We start from the raw sequence: 21,521 nt of genomic DNA, 5'->3' as shown, positions 1-21,521 counted from the left end.
TATCATATATATATATATATACAACCTCTCCTTCCATAACACCTCAAGCCCTATATCAACGATCTTCTTTTGATAGCATGTTTTTTTTCTCCTTCATTTCTTCGTTTTTTTCTGTTGTTTTTTCTTCTTTCTTTTATTTTTATTTATTGGCTCGTCCAATCTCTCTCCCCCCCCCTCTCTCTCTCTCTCACACACACACACACACACACACACACCTAACGTCCATAATTAGAAAGCAACTATTTTCTACCGCTACTCGCACTAATTTTGCAACACCACTCTCGTCCACCGCCATTCCTGTTTCACCACAAAAAATATATTGAAACGATAGAAATACATTAACAATATTGCTGCCTTATTATTACTATTATTATTACCATGTATGTATTTATCAGAGAGCACTTCCGCCTATGTTTACCACACTACATAACACCACACCACAGTACACCTTCATCAAACCAAGCCAATAAACCGTAAAGGAGATCTTCCTGGACCTGTTAAGTTGTGAAACGTAATAAAATACTCTGTGCTGAAAATAAGAGATGCTGTTAAACACGCTCCTGTTAATGTTAACATAACAACCGCTACGGGTGAGTTTTGAACCAAATTCCTTGCACCACTACTTCTCCACATCGTCGTATCCATTCGTCTACGCATATCATATTTACTACGTTTTGAACTGGAAGAGAGTACCTCATATGCTTGATTAATTAAAGCCATTTGTTCTCTGGCAGCCTGCTGTTGCTCTGGTTCATGTCCTGCACGATCGGGATGATTCAATAATGCGGCCTTTCGATACGCACGTCGAATTTCTTCCTCACTCGCACTCTGTTGTACACCCAATACTTTATAGAGATCCACCTGTCGAGAACCATGCATCCCCATAGGATCATCCTCATTATTGTTATTATTATTATCATTATCGTCATTATCATTCCTGAAGGTGTGTTCAAAGACATATGGCGGTTCTTCCTCTTCTTCCTCCGCCGCCTCTTCCGCTTCTCGGCGGTCCTCCATTTCATCCTCCGCCGTGGCCGGATATCGCAATTCCAGTTTCTCCCGCAGTCGAGCCGCCATAAACGTACTACTATGATAAATAAACGGCGATGCGAATAGCAATAATAACCGTTCACACCAGAAAAGTCTCCCACTTGTGGCTGTGGTGGGCGAAAGAGAACGTCCAAGCCAGGCGCCTGTCGAACGGGTGGCGTACATCAATGTCGTTTCCATCAACATACAGGCAGTACTGCAGAGATATGGTTTTAGTAAACGCCATCGGGAGGTGTATTTATTACGGGAAGAGTAGAATAAAATGGCCCACTTAAGTTGATCTACAATGAATTCGGCTAAATCAGTAACTAATCCACTTGTGAAAACGGCGTAGGGGATACTTTGATCATAACAATGACGGTAAAATAGAAGACTTTCACGGTACTCAATAGGAAGCGATTTTAATCGATCATTATTTCCCTTTGTTTCCTTACCACTACGGTTTTTACCATTTGTACCACCACCATGCATTAATATCTCCTCCTCTTCTGTTCTACTCCATATAAACTTTGGTAATAGCACATCTCCCACCTTGTACATAAACTGCGTAAACCATAATTGATAAAAGCGGTATTGCTGTACATACTCCAACAAGACATGCAGTAGTGCGGCATCCTGCAACATCTCATATCGACTATCCATTAATACGGCGATCACCATACACTCTGCCACACGATGGAGCAATCGACGGGAAATAACTCCAAAAGATCGCGATAATCGCATTCCGGGATATGTTTCTCTCGCACGTGATACCGCAGTGCCGATAATTGTCTCCAGAACATCACATCTAAAGGAGGAACTGCTGAAGTAATTAAAGAGAAGCGCGGCAACTAGTTGAATACCGTGCATTCGCATAATACTATCACTATTCTCAGACATCTCCACTAAGGCAGTTTACACTTTTTTATTTTTTATTCCCTTCTCTCTCTCTTATATATATATATATATTTGATATTTCTATTTTCCACGTGTATAGAGTATATTTAGTTGTAATACCTCACAGACACACACACACACAGAATCTTTATATGGATTCTTCTCTTTTTATTTTTTCTTTTCTGAGTTCCCAACGACTAGTTTCCCCACAATCTATGAGAATATCGATAGATCCTTCAGAAATGCAGAGAGGTTCACCCAATATGCAAATAAATAAATACAAAATAAATAAATTAGGGAGAGAGCGAGTAGTCATAGTTGAAGCAAAAACATCATAACAGAGAGAAAAACAAACAAATAAATAAATCAATAAATAAAAGAAAGAAAAAAACATAATAGTTAGAGGATAATGTTAGGAAATAAATAAACATAACACGTAATGAACATCACGTCGTATAGATAACAAACAACAACAATGAGAAACAATAACATAAATTAGGAGAAAAATAACAAAATAACGTTCTGTATTTGCTTTGAGTAGCTACCATCGACACTATTCTTGAGGGTTGCTCCCATTTCATCTTATCTCTTCTCCTACTTTTTCCTGTATTATTACCACACTTATACAGATAAAATAAACCTCGATGTGTTTAGTGAAATCACAGAGATAAATGAATACACAAAAAAAGTAAAAATAAAGAGAAAGCAAATATCATCATTCTGTACGTTCGATATCTATATCTATATCTATATATATATATATATATATAGATATAGATATAACATTTTTTGTTTAAAAAATGAGTACTGTTCCTCCATCATTTCTACTCCACACTTCCTCATATTTCCACAGATACATACGATAATAATAATAATAATAATAATAATAATAATAATAATAATAATAATAATAATAATAATAATAATAATAATAATAATAATAATAATAATGAATATAAAGAATTAATAATGAGAAGAGGAGTAACAACCACATCAATAGCGGGGAAATAAATGGTATTCAATATGCAAATAATTGGATATAGATAGATTTGCATATGTTTTCTAAACATCAAGTGGAGAAAATATTAAAAAAAAATATAAATCTTACACCATACGTATGATAGCGATAAAAAAAAAACAACCGTAGTCAAAATCTATTACTAGTCTAGGGTTTTTTTTGTTTTTTTTTGTTTCCTTTAGTGTTTGGCTCGTGTTATACTACTCTTTTCGCATTCAATAATCCCTACCCGCTTTTATTATTCCACCTTCTCCACTCTTTTCATTGTCAAAGGTTTGTTTTACCGTCATTACTTCCTCTTTTCTCTTTTTTCCCCACCGTTATTTCATTATCCCCTTCTGGTCTTATTATTATTATTATTATTATTATTATTATTATTATTCCTCCTCTTCTTCCCATCATCACTATCATCAGAATGGATATTGATATTGACATTTCTTTCCCCTCTCTCTCTCTATACAGTATCACAGTCATGTAAAGAACAAGAACAATAAAGCAACAACAAAACTTAACAATCACCACTTATCCTTATTTCCATATTCCCATAAATTCACCTTAGCGTCTCCCCCACTCGTTGCCAACATCTCCGTCCCTGCGTGATAACGTACACGAAAGACTGTACCCACATGCGCCTTTGTACGCCACACCGGCTCTGCCGTCATTATATTCGTCAGCTTCACATTCGAATCTCTACTGCACGATAACAGACCTTTTCCATACGGCAGATATTCCACAAAGTGCACCGGACGTGCATGTTGACAGGCTCGCAATAACGGTTCATCCGGTTTTCGCATGTCCCACACCAACACACTTGCATCAAGTCCACCAGATGCGAATTGCTGTTCATCCCCGCGTAGCCCACATGTCCATATCGTTTTACGATGACCCACGAAACGGGCAGTGACAGAAGTACCACTATCGAGACGAAAGTCATGTGTGCAAAGTGTATTATCATCGCCGCCTGTTATGGCTAACCATTCTGTTTGTTTAGATGTCTCCAATGCAAAGATAGACCCTGTATGGCATGTAACCGTGCGTACACATTTCTTTGTCTCTACATCCCAACAACGTATGTTTTTATCCATAGATATAGAGGCAAAACGTTCATCCCCGGCGAGATACCCCACTCCATACACTTTATTTGTGTGTCCGAGAAACTCCTGTTGCATCTCTGCTTCACTGGTATTATACATTCGAATTATATAGTCATCCCCACCATAGACGACATGTTTCTCATTAGGCGAGTACACAGCAGAGAGAACAACACCATTGTGTATAGAAAATTCTGTTATAACTTTTGCCGTTGCCACATCCCAGTGTAAGAGCTCTCTTTTCGTACCTGTAAGTAATGTCTTTCCATCTGGAGAAAACATCATTGAAAACGCCGTCTGCGGATGTGCCGTAACGGATCGTACAAGTCGTGGAAAAACAGCAGAGTTGAGTGTCTTTTTATCATGACGCTCCCCACCACCATTCTTACTAAAACTATTATTATTATTATTATTATTATTATTATTAGTGTTATCAAGCATAACCCCATCCCCTTCTCTCTCATCTCCTTCAAGCATATCCCCATCCTCCAGTGCCTCTTCAATAAATGGATCCACGGCGATATACCGTTTCTCACGTAACACACTTGCGGATGTTTCCACTTCCACTCGTTTTACCCGCCGCGGCCGCACTGTAGATCCCGATCCCGTCTGTTCCATATTACGTAAATCAACCTTGTAGGCACGTCGGTTCAGCACAACCATACACGTTGGCTGTTCTGCCCGCAGTGCGGCATCCAATCTTTCACATGTGTCTTCTGCATACGCCTCCCACTCCCCAGGGTGATCGAGATCCTCCACAAACCACGCATAACGCCGTTCCGCTGCCGTGATTGTGTCTTGCGTGTCCACATTGCTGGGATGCATTGCATTTAAATACTCCGACGGTGGTGGAAGTGCGGAGGGAATACGGGGCGGTACAACAACAATGCCAACATCACCGGGAAGTTCTGTGTGTATGGCGTCCACTACACGAAGTTGACGGGGTTCATTAGGGGGATTTGCATGAACTTTTTTATCCTTGTTAGAGGAGGTACTGCTGCCAGATCCCATACTGAAATTGTATAGGTACCTATTACAGAGGTCTGTCTGTGTCTATTTATCTAATCGATCTATCAATATATAAGTATAAATATATATGATTTATTTTTTATTTTCTTTTCTTTAGGATGTACTCCTTCTGGTCCTTGATAGTATTTTTCTGGTTTACCCTGAGACTCCTTTTTTTTTCCACCCTCTTTAAAGCAGCGTTCTTTTCCTTTCCTTTTTCACTAGTGCACTAAGACAGAATAAGACACAAAAACAAAAACAAAAACAAACAAGAATAATACATATATACCTAGATGTACATGGTGCAGGAAATAAATAGAAGCTCTTGATAAAGGAAAGAAAGTAAAAAAATGAGAAAGAAACAGTTGGAAAAGTCACTTCTTTCTCTCTTTCTTACACACACACACATACACACAAATATAGATATAGACGTTTATTTGAGAGTGATACTCTCGAAATGAAAAAAGAAAAACAAAAAGAAGGTCAAACCTAAAGAGCAGGATATCTATATACAGATGATGAGAGCAGTGGTTTTTCTCACATAGTCTAACTTTCCATATCTCTTGTTTTCTTCTCTCCAATAATAGAGTAGCAGAAGCAGTAGCAGCATAAACAAAGTAGTACATAAGGACACATAATATATATATATATATATATATATATATATTTCTTCCCTATGGCATTATTATTATTATTATTACTATTATTCTTTCATCTGTTTCTCTCTTTTTTTCTTTCCTTTTTTAATCCAATGCACAATCAATAAGAAAACAAAAAGAAAAAATAACTGTTGCATGTTTTTCTTTTCTCTTCACTTCTTCTGTCCCCCACTCACTCCCCCCCAAAACATAGTTTCTCTCCCTTCTTCATTTATTCTATTTTCTTCTCTCTACTCATTACTCACACCCCATTAAAACGGCCTAACAGGTAGGGCCAGCGCCGCTGCCTGAGGCAACTCCTCCAGATTCATCGTCTTCTTCACAAGCACCACATCCACACCATACGTCGTCTCTGCCCCTGCCATACCCATCACTATTCCCATTTCCTCTTCTTTTTCGCCCAACTTTTGTTGTTGTTGTTTTTCCTGCTGTGCATTCACCACACATCGAATTGCTTCTGCCGTGGCGTAGAGCGGGAGGGTGAGCCAGCCGGTGCTGCGGAATATTCCCTGCGCCCCCTCCACTCGCTGCTCCCCACTCACCACCCACTGCCGCGCATACTCACACCGCTCAATCACCGCCCCCCAACGTGTTGTGGGCACTGTGTGGTCGACCTGCGGCCCATACACAACAAACGACGGCTGCCCCTCGCTGCTGTGGTGGCCGTCGAGGAAGGTGTTTACATACATGCAGGCCGCCGCGAAGGAGAACTCATCCGGGCAGAAGAGACGGCGCATAACTCGAAAGGGTGATTGGGCGAGTTTATGCTCTACGGCGAGAAATACAACGGCGGCAGCACCGAGAAGAGAGGCATCAGACATATTACTATTCTGCGTCACATTATTGTTTTCTGGTGCAAGAACGTATAAAGTTCGATTATTCCACGCAGTACGGGTACGAATACCATCGACAAGTTGCCGTCTATACCCCCGCAGTACTTCACCCTCAAATGTAATAGCATTACTCTGCTGGTCCACTTCAGGAGAAGCAGGCGACCCTGATACTCTCTGACCCTTCTCACCTGACTGCGCCGTCGTAGTGCTAATTAAGAACAAATTCGTAGCAACATCATTTTCGGGAACAACGGGATCTTGCCAATGCCCTGTTATGGGTTGCATAGGACTAACACCCAGTGATGTTACCGTAGCCGTCGGTGAAACCTCACGCTGGGACTCCTTACCTGTTATTGTTGTTGTTGTTGCTCCTCCAGCTGCGGCGGAAGCGGATGATCTAGAACGTGGCAGCATTGTTGACAAACCACCAGTGGAGAATGACTCGGGAGTGCAGAAGATAAAGGTGCGTTTCTTTGCACAGGGCCAACAGTCAGATCGTACGGTATTTTTTCCCTTGAGATGATCACCAGACAATTCTTTCCTCTTTCCACAGACAGTACATGTCCACACCGGTTTACTGCTACCCACTGCTGAAGGATCAGTGTACATTGAGGGAATCACGGCATTTGGTGAGGTTGTAAAAGTGAAGGGTGGTGTTTGATGTGTCTTGCTGTTAGATCCTGTAAAAGATTGCATAACAATGGGTGAAGTATTTCCAGATGAGGACAATGTGTTACTGCGTGTAGTCGCATTCAATGTCCCTTGACCAGTTGTCGGTGTTGTTGAGAATAGACTGCTACTTCCAGTTGAGTTCTTTTGTGTATTCACAGTCCTGGCAAAAGAAGTCTTTGCAAAGGCGGCAGCCGCAGCAGCAAATGGGTTCAGTCCAGGAGCATTGGCAGTAGCATTAGTAGTAGTATTAGTAGTAGTAGTATTAGCAGCAGGTTTTGTTGTTGTTGTTGTTTTCTCTGAAGCCGTCTTTGTTGCTGAATTAAACAGAAACGGTGCTGTAACTACTGGTGTTGTTGTACTATTAGCTGCTTTAGAAGTCCCTCGCACAAATGTACTCTTCTTTGCACAGGGCCAACAGTCAGATCGTACGGTATTTTTACCCTTGAGATGATCACCAGACAATTCTTTTCTTTTCCCACAGATAGTACATGTCCACACGTCCATTACTGGCACTTCTTAACAAAGACTTTCCCCTTTAGTCCTTTAACTCAAGGTATGTAAATATTATATAGTTTCCTTTTCAATCTTGTTTTTCTTTAACTTTTTAATTTTTACTTTTACTTTGCTCTTACATTAGATAGCAGAGAGACGGTATACAATACAAGAAGAAAAGGCAGGTAGTTTAGTTATATATAAGACACTAATAATAATAATAATAATAATAACCTCCAGTTTGTTTCTTCTTGTTTTTTCTCTTTAGTTTCTTCATCACCTTTGTCACTTAGGTGCTACGATAGACACCCCCACCACACATACGTATACTTCTCTCCCAATAAAAACACATTACTCGAGATTCCCAGCCATTGTATTACCACTAGTACCAGCCGTATTAACAGCAGCAACGGCACTTGCCAAACCCAAGTTACCCAACCACTGTTGTGATGTATCCGTACCAGTACGGCAGTATACTTCATCCACGCGAGGAATGAGATCTTCGCGAATGAGACGCGTCCACATTTCCACACTTTGTCCTTCTGTTAAATGCGCACTCACACTAGTTTCTACATCTCCCTCTTCTTCTTCATGTTCTTCTTCCATGGTCTTTACAACAAGGAGTCGACGCAGCATGTGGACAATAGCGAGAGCAGCTGTTGCGGGATCATTATGTTCACATGCAGACTGCACTACTAATTGACAAGTGGACAGAGTGAGTGAGGATCGCCATTGACGTGGAATAAACACCGCACTATTATTATTATTATTATTATTATTATTATTATTATTATTAATTTCTTCACTATACCATCGTCTTTCATCCCGGCGATAGACCTCACAAAAGATACGCCGCAGTAAATCGTACATTCCCCACGCATGCAGACATTTCACCGCAATCACTACAGAAGGACCACGCCAATCATTCTCACCATACGCCTGTGTGAGTGTGATCATTACAGCAGAGAGAGAAGGAAGATGAATATGATTATGATCATCATAACGACAAGTGGGATGTGTGATCTCACTATAGAACACACCATCAAGAGCGGATTGAAATAACAAAGTGAATACCTCTTGTCGAGCACGTCGTATATTCCATTCTTCCTCACCACGTTGTTTTGAATTTCTTCTATAAGATATGGGGAGATACAGCAAAAGCCGCTGAAGACAATCTAATGCCGCTTTTGTACACTGCTCCCACACCTCCACCGCATTATCTTTTTCTTCTGCATGACTAACATGTATTGCCTGATGGTGAAAGAAGTCAAGTCCACGTATAATTTGTTGTATAAACCAAACAGAGAGAAAATGTGTGGTTCGAGCGGGATGTGAATATGCAACAGTGTACGGCTCGGATAATACACACGACAGTATCTCACGCTCTGTGGCTGTACTATTTAAAAGACTACTCACACTATCGAGAATCTGCAGAAAGGACTCTTTTTCTTGTTTTTCGTGTTGTCTTTGTTGTTTGCGATTTCCATCTATCCCTAGTCGTAACGCAAACTTCTTCTTTCTATTGTTATCCATACTGTTAAAAGTGTGTTCAAAGGGATACAGTTCTTCCGCAGATGTGTGAATACCCACCGCCACAAAATGGGCGAATGCCTCTTGTTTTACAGAAAGAAACACATTTTGACTGCAGAGCATAGAACTGCAGATATCACGGGCAACAGTTATAATGTTTGACCCACTTTGAAGATAATCCCAAAAGACATCATCCATTGTACTATTTTCTGATTCTTTATTTAAAGATGATGATGATGATAATAATAATGATGGAGATGTATTTTTTGTTGCCATCTCCATTATGATCATACGTCGCAGTAATTCAAGTGATAAGAGAAGAGCAGTGGGATGTAGTTTAATTCCATCTGCGGCAGCGTCTAGCAATAACACTCGAAGTGTCTCCTTGTGTAGAGTGTGAGCAGATGTCTTTTCCATATGAACAGCTGTTGTGAATAGAAAGCGTGCGTACATCATATAAAAACTTGATATATTACTTCTTTTTGTTATTTTCGTTGTTGTTATTATTATTTCTGAAGATAAACATATTCGTAATGTTTGATATACCGCACGGCACACATGTACTGGTGCTGAATGACGTACACAACACCGCAGTAAACCCTCACACAATGTTAATTGCTGTAGTTTTGATTTAACAGCACTTCCGTCTGTTTGGGATGGCGTTGAAGAGAGAAAGAGACGTAGTGCAGAAGCCCACAGTGAACTATCTGTTATCTTTTCGTTCTCTTTCTTCTCCGATGAAATGTCTGTGATTACACTATTATTATTATTATTATTATTATTATTATTATTATTATTATTATTATTGCGAGGTTTTATTTTCACCATGGCGTGTAGAAGCAATTGGACGGCATCTGACCATTCTTCGGATGAACACCTTTTCAGTATTTCCGGTTCACATAACTGTTCACACCATTTAATGATTTGTTCCATCGATAACACCTCTTTTACCGCATCCTCTTCTTGATATTGAGATTGTAATTGATATTGAGATTGGTGTATTTCTCTTTTACGGTGTTTCTTCGTCTCCCAAGCAAGTTCCCTTGACGACAAGTGCAGTCTTAACTGCTTTAGTACTGTACCTATATTGAAATCACACAACTCTTCCGTGTTGCCCTGCTGAGAAGACATTAAACGAGAAAGATGAGAAGAACCGAAAGAGCCAACAAGTGCAATTTGTACACAAAGACATCGTCGTAGTGATGTACATTTACTAGATGATACCAACAGGGAACTCATTGACAGTGCTAAAGTTAATATTGGAAATAATAGTAATAATAATAATAATAATAATAAAGAAAAGAAGAAAAGAAAAAGGGAAACCACCTTTTAAGATATTTTTTTAAATCAATTTCTTCCTCGTTTATCCTTTGTTAGGTCCTCCTTCGCTTATAATGGGCCTCAGCTATTTTTTTATTTTGTGCGTTTTGTTTCTCTATCTATCTATATATCTATATATCAGAAAAGCCCAAAGAGTTTAACGTAATAAAATGAATAAAACACGAAAGAGAAAAGAAAAACCAAAACAACAATACAGATATACATACATGCATACATGCTTGAGAGAGAAAGAAATAAAGAAATAAATATAGTAATACATATATATATATATATATATATATATATATAACGTGCAGAACAAATACGCAAAGCGACATCCAGCGGATTCTTTCTTTTTTTCTTCGTTTTTTTTCCTTTCGTTCGGTTAAACACAAAACGTGGCGCAGTGTAAATTTGATCTCTCATCCATTCTACTCTTCTCTTCTCACCTTCTCCACCATTACATATACAGGCATGCAAACACAAACACACAAACACACATGGAAACACAAATATAAAGATAAATAAATAAATAAATAAATAAATATATATATATATATATATATATATATATATATATTTATTTATATTACTTATGTTTCAATACCCATTTATGTATAAGTGTGGGCGCCAGTTTCCAAATCAAATTTATACACCATTGTTTCTATCACCTTCTCTTTAAGAGCTACTGGTGCTTCTTTTCTTACTCATCCTCCCACCATTTCTTCTTCTTTTCCAATGTTTCTTCTCCTATAGATGGGGTTCTCATTTTTTTTTTTCTTTCTTTTAAACCTCTCCTTCTCTTTCAAAATAAATAAAACTTTTTCTTTTCCATTTTCTTTCCTCTTCTTTTTATTTTTCTTCCTTCCATCCATTCATCCATTCTTCTCTTCCTTTCATGGCTGTATTATTATGCCGTTTCCGCCTCTGCGTCCCCTTTCTTCTGTTTATTCTTCAAATCGTGATTATACACCCGTGAGATGTTAATCTGCAGATTCGTCAGTTGCTCCTGCACCCAGGCGAGATCCTCCTTTGTGGCTTTGAGGTTCGTCTCGGCGTTATTGAGATTCTTCTCTAGCAGTTGGGCGGCCTCGTCGAAGTTGTACTCCACCATCACTTTAGCCCCCATCCAGAGATGTACGGTTTCCTGCGGCAAAACATCCGCCTCAGCAAAAACGGATTCCGTCAGGCAGTAATACGATCGGACAGTATTATTATTATTATTATTATTATTATTATTGCTCTTTGCCTCGTGAAGGCGTTTCTTTAGATAATTGAGGGCGTGAAGGGTTTTCTTAATAGTGGGGATTTTGTAATCGAGATTGGCAATGCTGCTCACCAGGCGCTTTTCCATATGTTCATACTTGGAGGACTCGAGAAGAAGATTACTGACGAGGGTGTCGGCCCCACCGCCGTTTTTCACAAAAGTGGACATGTCGGTAATGTACTCCACACGCGGAATGCCACGTGGGTTCTTGTAGTCATCTGCAAAGGAGTACTGCTCCATTAGATACAAATGTATATATATATATAATATATTTAAGTTTAGGATGTAGGTATACTTTTTTTTTGTTTTGTTTTGTTTCACGTATTTCTGTTTTTTTTATAATTTATTTGTTTGTTTATTTCTCTTTTTTCGACTTCACCAGACTTTACCCTCTTCTCTTATTATCAATGCGCCTGCTGTTTTGCTGATGGGGTAGGGGGAAAATGAAAGAAAAAGAGGAACAAAAAAATAAACTCAATGGGGATAAATATTATTAGCACAAATAAAGAGCATAATAACAGTATAACAAGAAGATCAAAAGAGAAGAATAGGAGAGAGAGAGAAAAAAAAAAAAGAACCGTTACTTCATGTGACCTTCCACATTTCACTTTAACTACAGTAGCAGCGTAACAATGAAGAGAAACACTACCACCCCAAACACTACGAATGCACATTTCAGCAATAATTCAAAAGTAATATATATATATATATATATATATATATATAGATCCAAACAGAGAAATAAAATCATTTACTTTTCCCCTTCACCGGCTATCCCTTCTTCAAGTTGCACCTTTAACAATAAATACGGCTGCACCTCCTTACGGAATTGTGCACTATTCAACCAATCTATATCGGGTGGGGCAAACAAAAGCACCAATCGTCCTTCATACGCCTCTTGCAATATCTCAATAGATCCACGATGTACATCCAGTGCACCTTTACCATGTTTTACAAAATACCCCTTCTTCCTTGCATAACTCTCACAGAGTTCATACGGTGACCAGGCGTTATCGCCATAACTATCATCACCGTCTAGCTTTCGAAGACCGTAGATGCGCTCGAGTTTTAAATGCGTTGCCAAGTAAGCCACCCCACTCTGCGGATCCCGCGTTTGGGCGATTTGATGCGTCCCGATAACGGCCTGCAGCGGTCGTGGGAGGCCCAGCACAGGAAATGCAAGACCGGGTGAATCAATCAAAACAACATGTTCAGATGGAATAGGAATAGTCTGCAGATGTTTAGTGTGGCCTGGTGTGGCGGAAACAGAGACAACTTTAGTGCCGCGAATACAGTTAAGTAGACTGGACTTGCCCACATTGGGATGACCTACCAGACCAATATGTAGAGGACTTTCTTCACTGCTATTATTATTATTATTATTATTATTATTATTATTGCTCTTCTTGTGGGCATCAGCCAAGTCACGACATTGTTGCAATAATGTGGAAATCATATCGGAAACAATCTTTAATTCTTTATACTCTCTTCTTCCCTGTTGCAACTCCCGCTCCGCCTTCCGCATTCCCTTGAAGTTTTCTGTCACCGCATATGCATCTTCCTTATCATACACATCATCCTCATTATTATTATTATTATTATCACTGGTTTCATTATCCGAAGAATCCCTCTCTTCCCCTTCCTCCTCACTATCATCATCATTATCATCCTCATCACCATTATATTTTGTATTCTTCTTCTTCTTACCTTTACCAGTATGTATACCCTTTTCACCATCTACAGCCAACTGTAACTTCCCTGTTCGAAGTTGTTCATACAATTTCGTCCGTCTTTTATTCTTCTTTCGTCGTTTGGCGGTATTACATGTATCCTCCGCCCCAATAGCGGTATTCTCTGCGGGAAGTGACGTAAACGGAAGCAATGGAATACTTCGCACCACACCACTTTTCGTATTGGCCGCCTCTTCTACTGCAGTACTGTTGGGAACTATACCAGTAGCCTCAAAGTAGCGTGGGAGAAAGCGCATCCACTTATCTAGCATGTGTTTAGGGACGAGATCGGCTTTATTTAATAAGATCACACACGGCTTACAGCACTCTTGCACAATGTAATGCAATAGAGAGAGCGGAAGATGCACAATTGGATAGCGAGCATCAGCCACAATTACTACTACATCACTCTGCTCCACCGTACGCCAGAGCTGTCGCCAGACATCTAAATTACGTTCATACGTACTCACCCGCAGTGATTGCAGTGCTGGGGGAAGCGGATAGTTATCAACAGTACTTAAATATGCCTTAAAACGTGCTGCCTCACGGGCTTCAATGAGACTTTCATGTTTTGCATCCGTATCATTTTCACTCTCATTATGATGGCTACTACTATTACTACCATCGTTAATACTAGTACTACGTTGATCTTGTACTGTTCCTGTGATTTCTTCTTTTTCTTTTCCGTTTTCTGGTGTCCAGCCACGTGTTGGCATCTCAAAAGCAAATGGTATGATTGCCGCATCTGTGTGTCCTGGCATACGAAACCACGATCCAAATGGAATTCCATTATCATCCATGAATGTTCGCTGCGCTAGTGGTTCATATGAGAGTTTCTTTCGAGCCGCAATCTCCTCTGCTGTTTCCTTCAGAAAAACACTTCGAACTCCACGACGATCTGCACCGTATTTATATTCCTCTTGTGTATAATTCCTACCACCAACAGAACTACTATTCTTATAACTATCCTTACTATTATTATTATTACTACTACTACTACTACTGAGTTGATCTTCACTTTTACTTCGGATATTATTAGTAGTTGTCCGTTTATGGTCCTTCTCTGCATTACATCTTCCACGACTCTCCGTACGTTCTTCATCCTGTTGTCGTTTGCGCTGCCGCCTCTCCTGCAATTGCTTCTTCTTTTGTTTCCCGCTGAATGGTGGCATAATTCGGGGCAATCCTTACCTTATGTTTTCTTTATTTTTTTTCTTTCTTTCTTTCTTTATTTATTTATTTTCGTTTTTGTTTTTGTTTTGTAAAAATAATCACATACACAGATTAATAAAAAGAGAAGGCAAGATAAAAAACGAGAAATAGAAAAGTGAGAATAAAAAAGATACCACATACGTTATTACTCACTACCAAAAAAAAAAAAATAAATAGATAGATAGAGACACACAGAAGAAAAACAAATAACCGCTTAAAATGAACATAAGGTAGAATAAATGAGAAAACAAACAAAAGAAAAGAAAGGGAAGGCACTTCAGTACTTGCTTGACTCCATAGTAGCACCTTCAGCTTTCGTTTCGGACACGGTTAATGAAGAGAATAATGTGCAAGTTCAATATACGGTTAGTAACGTTGTTTTCACATGAAAAAAAAAGAAAAGCCTTTTCGTTAGAAGAGGAAGCATAATCCAATATTTCGGAGCGCCTTATCGTTTATCTCAGGTACAATTAACATTAACAGATACATCCATTTCCATATCCATATCCATATAAATATCCAAAAAATTCTTTAATCCATCCTAGTATAATATTCATTTCGTCATTGTACTTGTACATATGAAGACAAGAAAAGAAAAAAAAGGATTCAATAATCCCTCACTTGCACCATCTGTTCAAAGCCAAGTAAGGCCTTCTTCAGTTCTTTCCCCATCATATCAAGTGAAAGTGAAATTGTGTGCAGACCCTCCGCATCATGTACTGTGATGGGTGTTGTGTATCCCTCTGCAAAGTGCACACATGGTTGAGATGAGAATGACTGAGACCCGTCAGAATCTTGTAGAGGGGATCCTGCCGCAAGAGAGATTGCTCCATGTATCAAATCATCAGAGTTAATCTTTTGCAATTCATGTTCTTTCTCTTTTTCTTCTTTTTGCTCGTGTCGAGTTCCTGCAGATTCTTTAGGATCTTCTCCAAACGGACTTGTTTGTCTCTGCAGTGGCGTACGCCGCTGAAGTGAAGGTGTGATGATGCTATTTGTATGCGTTTCTTCTCCGTTATGAAACATTCGCTGCGGTGTTTGTTCCGGCCGTACAAAAGTACCTGAAAAGATTTGTGTAGTGTTGGCTGCCGGTTGTGAACCATTCGATAAATGTAATTGATTTGCTACTTCAGATGCTCGACGATCTTCGGGATTTAACATTTCTTCAGGAGCCCCACCACTAAGCACATTTCCATTATTATTATTATTATTATTATTATTATTATTATTATTATTATTATTATTATTATTATTATTATTATTATTACTATTACTATTGTTATTGGGATTATTGTGGTTCTCTCCGACAGCAAGATTAGTGGAACTATTCCAACCTGGCCCTTCTCTTGTTTCTCCTCTTGTTGCTACTGTTGATATTGGGTTATTCATCTCTCGCTGCATCTCCACCGCTTCAGAGATTACGGTATGTATAGCGTGATGCTCTCTCGCCACAAACTCATTAATAAGAGCACGAAGCTCCATAAGACATTTAGCTAATTCTGGGGCAAGTGAGGAAGTGGGGTGTTCAACATAAAAAGAGAGAATATTAACAAAACGTTGTAGACTATATTGAATATCACTAGCAATAGGAGATATATAGTATAATATTCTACGAACCTCTGTTGTAAAGTATCCCTTTTCACACATGAGTTTCCAACTACAGGCCATCGTATATACAAGGGCAAAAATACGATAAAGGGCAGTACTAATAGCTTCACTAGCTTTTTGTGGATATACATATGGTATAATTCCCCGTTCATCCGCTGCAAATGGCATAATTTTAGTGGTATTACGCAAACTGTGTTTGAGTTTATCTACTTCAGCAAAGAGAGCAGGTATACGTGAGTCTCCTTCTGGTTCACTCGTAAACGCTAATGGAAGACTATTCAGAAACCCAAAGTTCGTGCTACCAGTACTAGGATTGTTATCATAAGAGTTAGACAGATGTTGATCTTGGTTCTGATTGTAATTATAGTTACTCTTATCGCCTTCAATATGTAAAGGATGATGATCTGTATGTTCTACGAAATGTGATCTACTTCGTCTTCGGGCATCATTCTCTGTTGGATAACTGTAAAATGCCATAATGGATCGCATGATAGAACTAATCGAGTGTAGTACTTTCATACGTCGCTTCATTAGTAATGCCCCAGGACTTACCGGAAATACAAGAACACTAATAAGACAATAAATCATAATAGCAAACGCATTCTGTTGCATACGACCAATAACGGATTCCGCCGAAGAAGCTCGTGTTAAAGATAAACTTGAGACAGCCACAAAGTTTGCATACATCGCCAGTGTTCCATACTTTTCACCTGTGCGAAAGAATGTTAAAACAGCTGTAATACTACAGAGACTCACAATGTGATCTAATACCGTATAACCCAAGGAAGCGGCAAAGAATCCAATGACAGATCCCAATAAAGTTCCAATCAATCGCACTAACGAAGCCTGCACTGCCTCTACTGGATTTGTACCAGAAAATACAGCAATCACAGAAGGACCAGATAAGAGTAAAGACTGGGGTTGAACGTAGTAAAAGAATAAAACCGCTATTAACATTGCCACACTAACTTTACCCGCCTCTAACACAACTCGCAAATCAGCTTTGGTGGTTTTAGTAACGAGACGACGTAAAAAACATATCGTATCCCAGATAGGATCCCACAAACCTTGCCAAACCAATCGTAGTGTAGAACGAGTGGCAGTTGACTGTTCTACTCGTATACGACGATGAAACCCATCTAATGCGGACCAAAAATTTACTACCGAAAAGACAAAAAAAGTCATAAGTGGTACAAATTCTTCCATTTCCTCTGAAGAGTCTCGTTCATAAAAGAGTACACGACTAGCATCGGTAAATTCTTCCTGTAATTTTTTAATCGTTCTTCCACAGGCATCAAAGAGAGGGTCTAACTCGTAAAGATCTTTCCATTTTTGTGCCTTTGCGAGAGCGTAAAATAATTCTTCCACCGTACGTGAAATAACTTCCATTGGACGTGATAAACTTGTACCAAACTGTGTACAACGAGAAGATCCATCAATAATATTTGGATTATCTTCTACAATATCAATTACACGTGTCATGGAACGTAAATTAAGACATAATTGTTCCACCAATGCTGTTTTTTGCAGTCGTACCTCACGTTTCTCATAACTATCAAATAATATAAATTCATAAACGGTAAAATCCTCCAGGTGATTTATCTTTGCCAACAAGGTGTCAATAGATGAAGTAACACGTCGTATACGAACCATTCCCATACTTCGCTCTGTATTAGATGAGGTCCAAAAACATGTAAGTAAACCGCGAAATGCGGTAGCGGAGTTTTCAAAGAGACGTTTCATCGTCGATCGTGCAGATCTTGTGGCGAGAAGTGGATAGGGAATTAACGTCGCGGCAAAGGCAAAGAGTACACCCACAAGCCAATCTAATAATAAATGTGAGGGGGAGATGAGACGGGCTTCACCTACTAAATGACCCACAACGGCAATATTAAATAACATCAATCCAGTACGTCGTGTGGCATTTTCTGTAAGACATCCAATGACAAATAATATAATAACATATGCTATAAGCCATAAAACTAAATAGCGATTAAGATTTGCCGCCACACATAGTGTGGCAAGGGGTAACCATAAACAGGCAGCTCGTAGGAATTGTGTTAGGAAACTTGCGGATTGTCCTACGGAGGTTCCAGCTCCAAGTATAACACCTGATAATGTATATACAGATAAGTAAGTACTATTTGGTAACTGTATTGCAGTTAATATAGCAGGGATAAGCATTCCTACAAATGTCACTCGTGCTGAAAATTGAATGAGAAACCAAAAATAGCGTGTTCCTAGAAAATCAAAGTAAGTACACCTCTTATCACTATAAGCCTCTCGAAGTTGCCAAGGAATATCTAGTGATGGTGGAAATTTACCACCATCATCTCCTCCCATTGGAACGTTTCCTTCTTTCACTTTTTCTTGATGCTTCTTTTTCTTATTATCACTATGATCATTCTTATCCTGTACTCCAATGTTATTACTATCCATACGGTTGCTTATCAGTCCTTCACCTGCTGTTTCATAGTCCTCACTATCATAAATTCGCTTATATGGAATCCAACCAAAGTCGTCTAGTGTAACATCATCACGTATGGATAAGGCAGGATCGTTATTTGAGCTTCCCCAAAGATTATATCCTCTAATTGATCCAACAGAACTCATTCTTCCTGCATTAATACTATGCGATCGCCTTGAAAACTCACGGGATCGTGTAATAGATGTATGCATGCGCAATCCAGCAGAACTACGTAGTGATGGTTGAACCATAAAAAAACGACGACGAGCACGACGGGGACTATTATTATTGTTATTATTATTATGATGATGATGATGATGATGATGATGATGATGATTGTAACCACTATGTGGAAATCGCTCACGGTATCTACCGCTGTGTAGTTGCCCGTTAAGATATTCTCTAGAGCACTCGGTCTGCATGATGCTTTTTTTTTTTTTAACACCACACGCAGAGTATCTTTACAAGAAGAGGAAGGAAAGAAATATCGCCTGCCAACACCCAATAGAATAAGAAATTCAAAATAAAATAAAACATTACCAAGCATACAGTAATTAAAGGGATAGAAAGAGAGAGAGAGAACACACATACCAATAAAAAATAAAGAATAGAGAATGTGTATTATCTTAACATATCAAGAGAGTGTCAACTCAAGATGGAACCATCGTCCACAGACACACACACACTCACAAATACAGAAAAAAAAATAATTTCGATAAACCAGATAATCTTTTATAGTTGCCTTGTAGAAGAAATTTAAAAAGTTTATCCATCCAGGAGATTCAATTCTTATCTCTTCTTCACAAATTCCATTTCCTTGTTATATATATATATATATATATATATATATATATATTTTTGCTTTTTTTTCTTCTCTTTTGATATTCTTCTGCCTAATACAAAAGAGAGGATAAACGTGATCGTGCTTCTTGACTTTTCGGATCATTATGATATAACTGCAGCACACCCAGTAAACACGTCTTTACTTGTCTTACACGTATTGTACTCTCACTCACCTCTTCCTGTGATTGTCGTCCTCTAGTCTCAATAAGATTGAATTTCAGTAATCTAAACATATCTTCCACATCATCACTGGGAAATCGTTCAGGCACTACGCGGGCATCCACTAATTCATCCATCCAGTACTGCATACGTGTCAAGTACTTTTTTACCCCTTTATTCGCATCTAATGACTGTAACTTTCGTTGTTGTAATATAATCTCTGCTCGTACTAAAAGTACTTCACAGAGTGAGATAAGTCTCCGCAGAGTGGGATCACCAAGAATAGGGGCAAAGTCCCGTTGCATGGCGTTTAAAGCAAATGAAACATTTTCAGCCGCAATATCTCCAATGGTGGCATGTACACGAGCCAAGAAGAGAGCTTCTAAAGCGGAAAGTACGGCAACAGCAGTGAATTGTGAAGATTGATAATAACGTTTACTCATATCAACCTCACTTAGGCGACGAATATCCATACCAAGTTCTCTTCGAAGATCTTGCAACTCATCATAAGCCTTTTTCTTTGTCTGTTGAATGGTTTTTCGTAATCCATCCAGTTGTTCACTTTCTTCTGGGAGACGAATACGTTCGGGTCCAACAAGCGCATCCATAATTCTATTTTGCAAATATTGTGTAGAGGCACCATGTAAGAGATCTGTAGTAGCGGCTGCTGGAAGTGGATTTTGCTGATTTGGTGATCCACTACTTCCACTCATGAGATCCACATTCATTTCTTTTTGGTAATGTTCAAGAAATTTACGCAAAATACCTTCTAATCTTGATTCCACTATATGACCATTAACCTTATCTATGATAGTACCTTGCATAATGAAATACGTTACAGGGAGTTTAGCCCGTGCAACTGAAAAAGCAGATGCAAGATTTCTATTCTCATCCGCGTTTATAGTACAAAGTTTTAACCATATTTTCTTTCTACTAGACTCACTGCTACTGTTTTCATTTTTATCTTTTATTTGATTTGTCTCCTCATTAAGTCTATTTACAAGGCGCTCGGCAAGCGCCAAGTAGGCGTTACAGCTGCTGCTATCTGGTCTATAATACACAAGACAAATAGCTTGCTGTGATTGAATTACTTCACTTTCAAAGGATGCGGCGTCTGTCTTGTACGCTATATTACGATGTGGGGTACACAAAAATAAATTTGATGTCATCATCGATGAATTTCTAAAGAGAATAAAGTTATTCTCAATTACTGCAGCTCCAAACACCTTACATAAACGCATACTGCCAGAGGAAAACCACCGACATGGGCCAACAAGTCGCCTTCGTGTGTTTCCAAACATAAAGAGACTATGTGTAAATATTAAATAAATAAGATAGGAAAAAAAACGTCAACCTATATATATATATATATTCCCCCCAAAACAAAAAAATAGCAAGCAAAAAGAAAAAAATATTAACAATAACAGGAATTAAGCACTGGTACCTACTTTCACAGTAAACAACAAAATTCACCAAAATCATCTATAAATCAGTATAAACTTCCTTATAAATATATTTCTATTTCTGTTGTTGTTTTTCATTTCCGTGCAGGGTAGACCACTTTCCTTAGTGCAGGGCAAAACACACAACAACGACCCAGGCGAATCCCAAGCACATAAATAAAAAGAAATTTCAAATCAGCCCAACTCACCCAGTAAACACAGAAATACACCAACTATGGGTGTA

The 21,521-nt window shown here is 38.8% G+C and overlaps 8 protein-coding genes across 8 annotated transcripts; all 8 read right to left on the bottom strand.

Moving 5' to 3' along the window:
- Window positions 1-453: 453 nt before the first annotated feature.
- LSM04_000905 (DnaJ domain) lies at window positions 454-1,929 on the bottom strand (the record flags this gene model as incomplete). Its single annotated transcript, XM_067331412.1, has 1 exon — window positions 454-1,929. One exon carries the CDS (start codon window positions 1,927-1,929, stop codon window positions 454-456), a length of 1,476 nt encoding a protein of 491 aa, XP_067192070.1.
- Window positions 1,930-3,459: 1,530 nt separating this feature from the next.
- On the bottom strand, window positions 3,460-5,046 carry LSM04_009037 (WD40 repeat; the record flags this gene model as incomplete). Its single annotated transcript, XM_067331411.1, has 1 exon — window positions 3,460-5,046. One exon carries the CDS (start codon window positions 5,044-5,046, stop codon window positions 3,460-3,462), a length of 1,587 nt encoding a protein of 528 aa, XP_067192257.1.
- A 907-nt stretch (window positions 5,047-5,953) lies between these two features.
- Window positions 5,954-7,711, bottom strand: LSM04_007598 (uncharacterized protein; the record flags this gene model as incomplete). Its single annotated transcript, XM_067331408.1, has 1 exon — window positions 5,954-7,711. The coding sequence occupies one exon, from the start codon at window positions 7,709-7,711 to the stop codon at window positions 5,954-5,956; it is 1,758 nt and encodes a 585-aa protein (XP_067192224.1).
- A 339-nt stretch (window positions 7,712-8,050) lies between these two features.
- On the bottom strand, window positions 8,051-10,468 carry LSM04_004800 (uncharacterized protein; the record flags this gene model as incomplete). Its single annotated transcript, XM_067331407.1, has 1 exon — window positions 8,051-10,468. The coding sequence occupies one exon, from the start codon at window positions 10,466-10,468 to the stop codon at window positions 8,051-8,053; it is 2,418 nt and encodes an 805-aa protein (XP_067192155.1).
- Window positions 10,469-11,459: 991 nt separating this feature from the next.
- Window positions 11,460-12,056, bottom strand: LSM04_007293 (Prefoldin alpha-like; the record flags this gene model as incomplete). Its single annotated transcript, XM_067331406.1, has 1 exon — window positions 11,460-12,056. One exon carries the CDS (start codon window positions 12,054-12,056, stop codon window positions 11,460-11,462), a length of 597 nt encoding a protein of 198 aa, XP_067192216.1.
- Window positions 12,057-12,567: 511 nt separating this feature from the next.
- On the bottom strand, window positions 12,568-14,718 carry LSM04_002354 (GTP binding domain; the record flags this gene model as incomplete). The annotated part of the gene is made up of 1 exon (XM_067331405.1): window positions 12,568-14,718. The coding sequence occupies one exon, from the start codon at window positions 14,716-14,718 to the stop codon at window positions 12,568-12,570; it is 2,151 nt and encodes a 716-aa protein (XP_067192105.1).
- Window positions 14,719-15,364: 646 nt separating this feature from the next.
- Window positions 15,365-19,255, bottom strand: LSM04_002701 (uncharacterized protein; the record flags this gene model as incomplete). Its single annotated transcript, XM_067331404.1, has 1 exon — window positions 15,365-19,255. The coding sequence occupies one exon, from the start codon at window positions 19,253-19,255 to the stop codon at window positions 15,365-15,367; it is 3,891 nt and encodes a 1,296-aa protein (XP_067192114.1).
- A 471-nt stretch (window positions 19,256-19,726) lies between these two features.
- On the bottom strand, window positions 19,727-21,136 carry LSM04_001530 (uncharacterized protein; the record flags this gene model as incomplete). Its single annotated transcript, XM_067331403.1, has 1 exon — window positions 19,727-21,136. One exon carries the CDS (start codon window positions 21,134-21,136, stop codon window positions 19,727-19,729), a length of 1,410 nt encoding a protein of 469 aa, XP_067192086.1.
- Window positions 21,137-21,521: the final 385 nt, after the last annotated feature.

Source organism: Trypanosoma melophagium, assembly GCF_022059095.1.
Source record: "Trypanosoma melophagium isolate St. Kilda chromosome Unknown ctg20segment0, whole genome shotgun sequence".
Taxonomy (NCBI): domain Eukaryota; phylum Euglenozoa; class Kinetoplastea; order Trypanosomatida; family Trypanosomatidae; genus Trypanosoma; species Trypanosoma melophagium.
The sequence above is the reverse complement of the archived record's forward strand: the minus strand, read 5'-3'. Positions and strand labels throughout refer to the sequence as shown.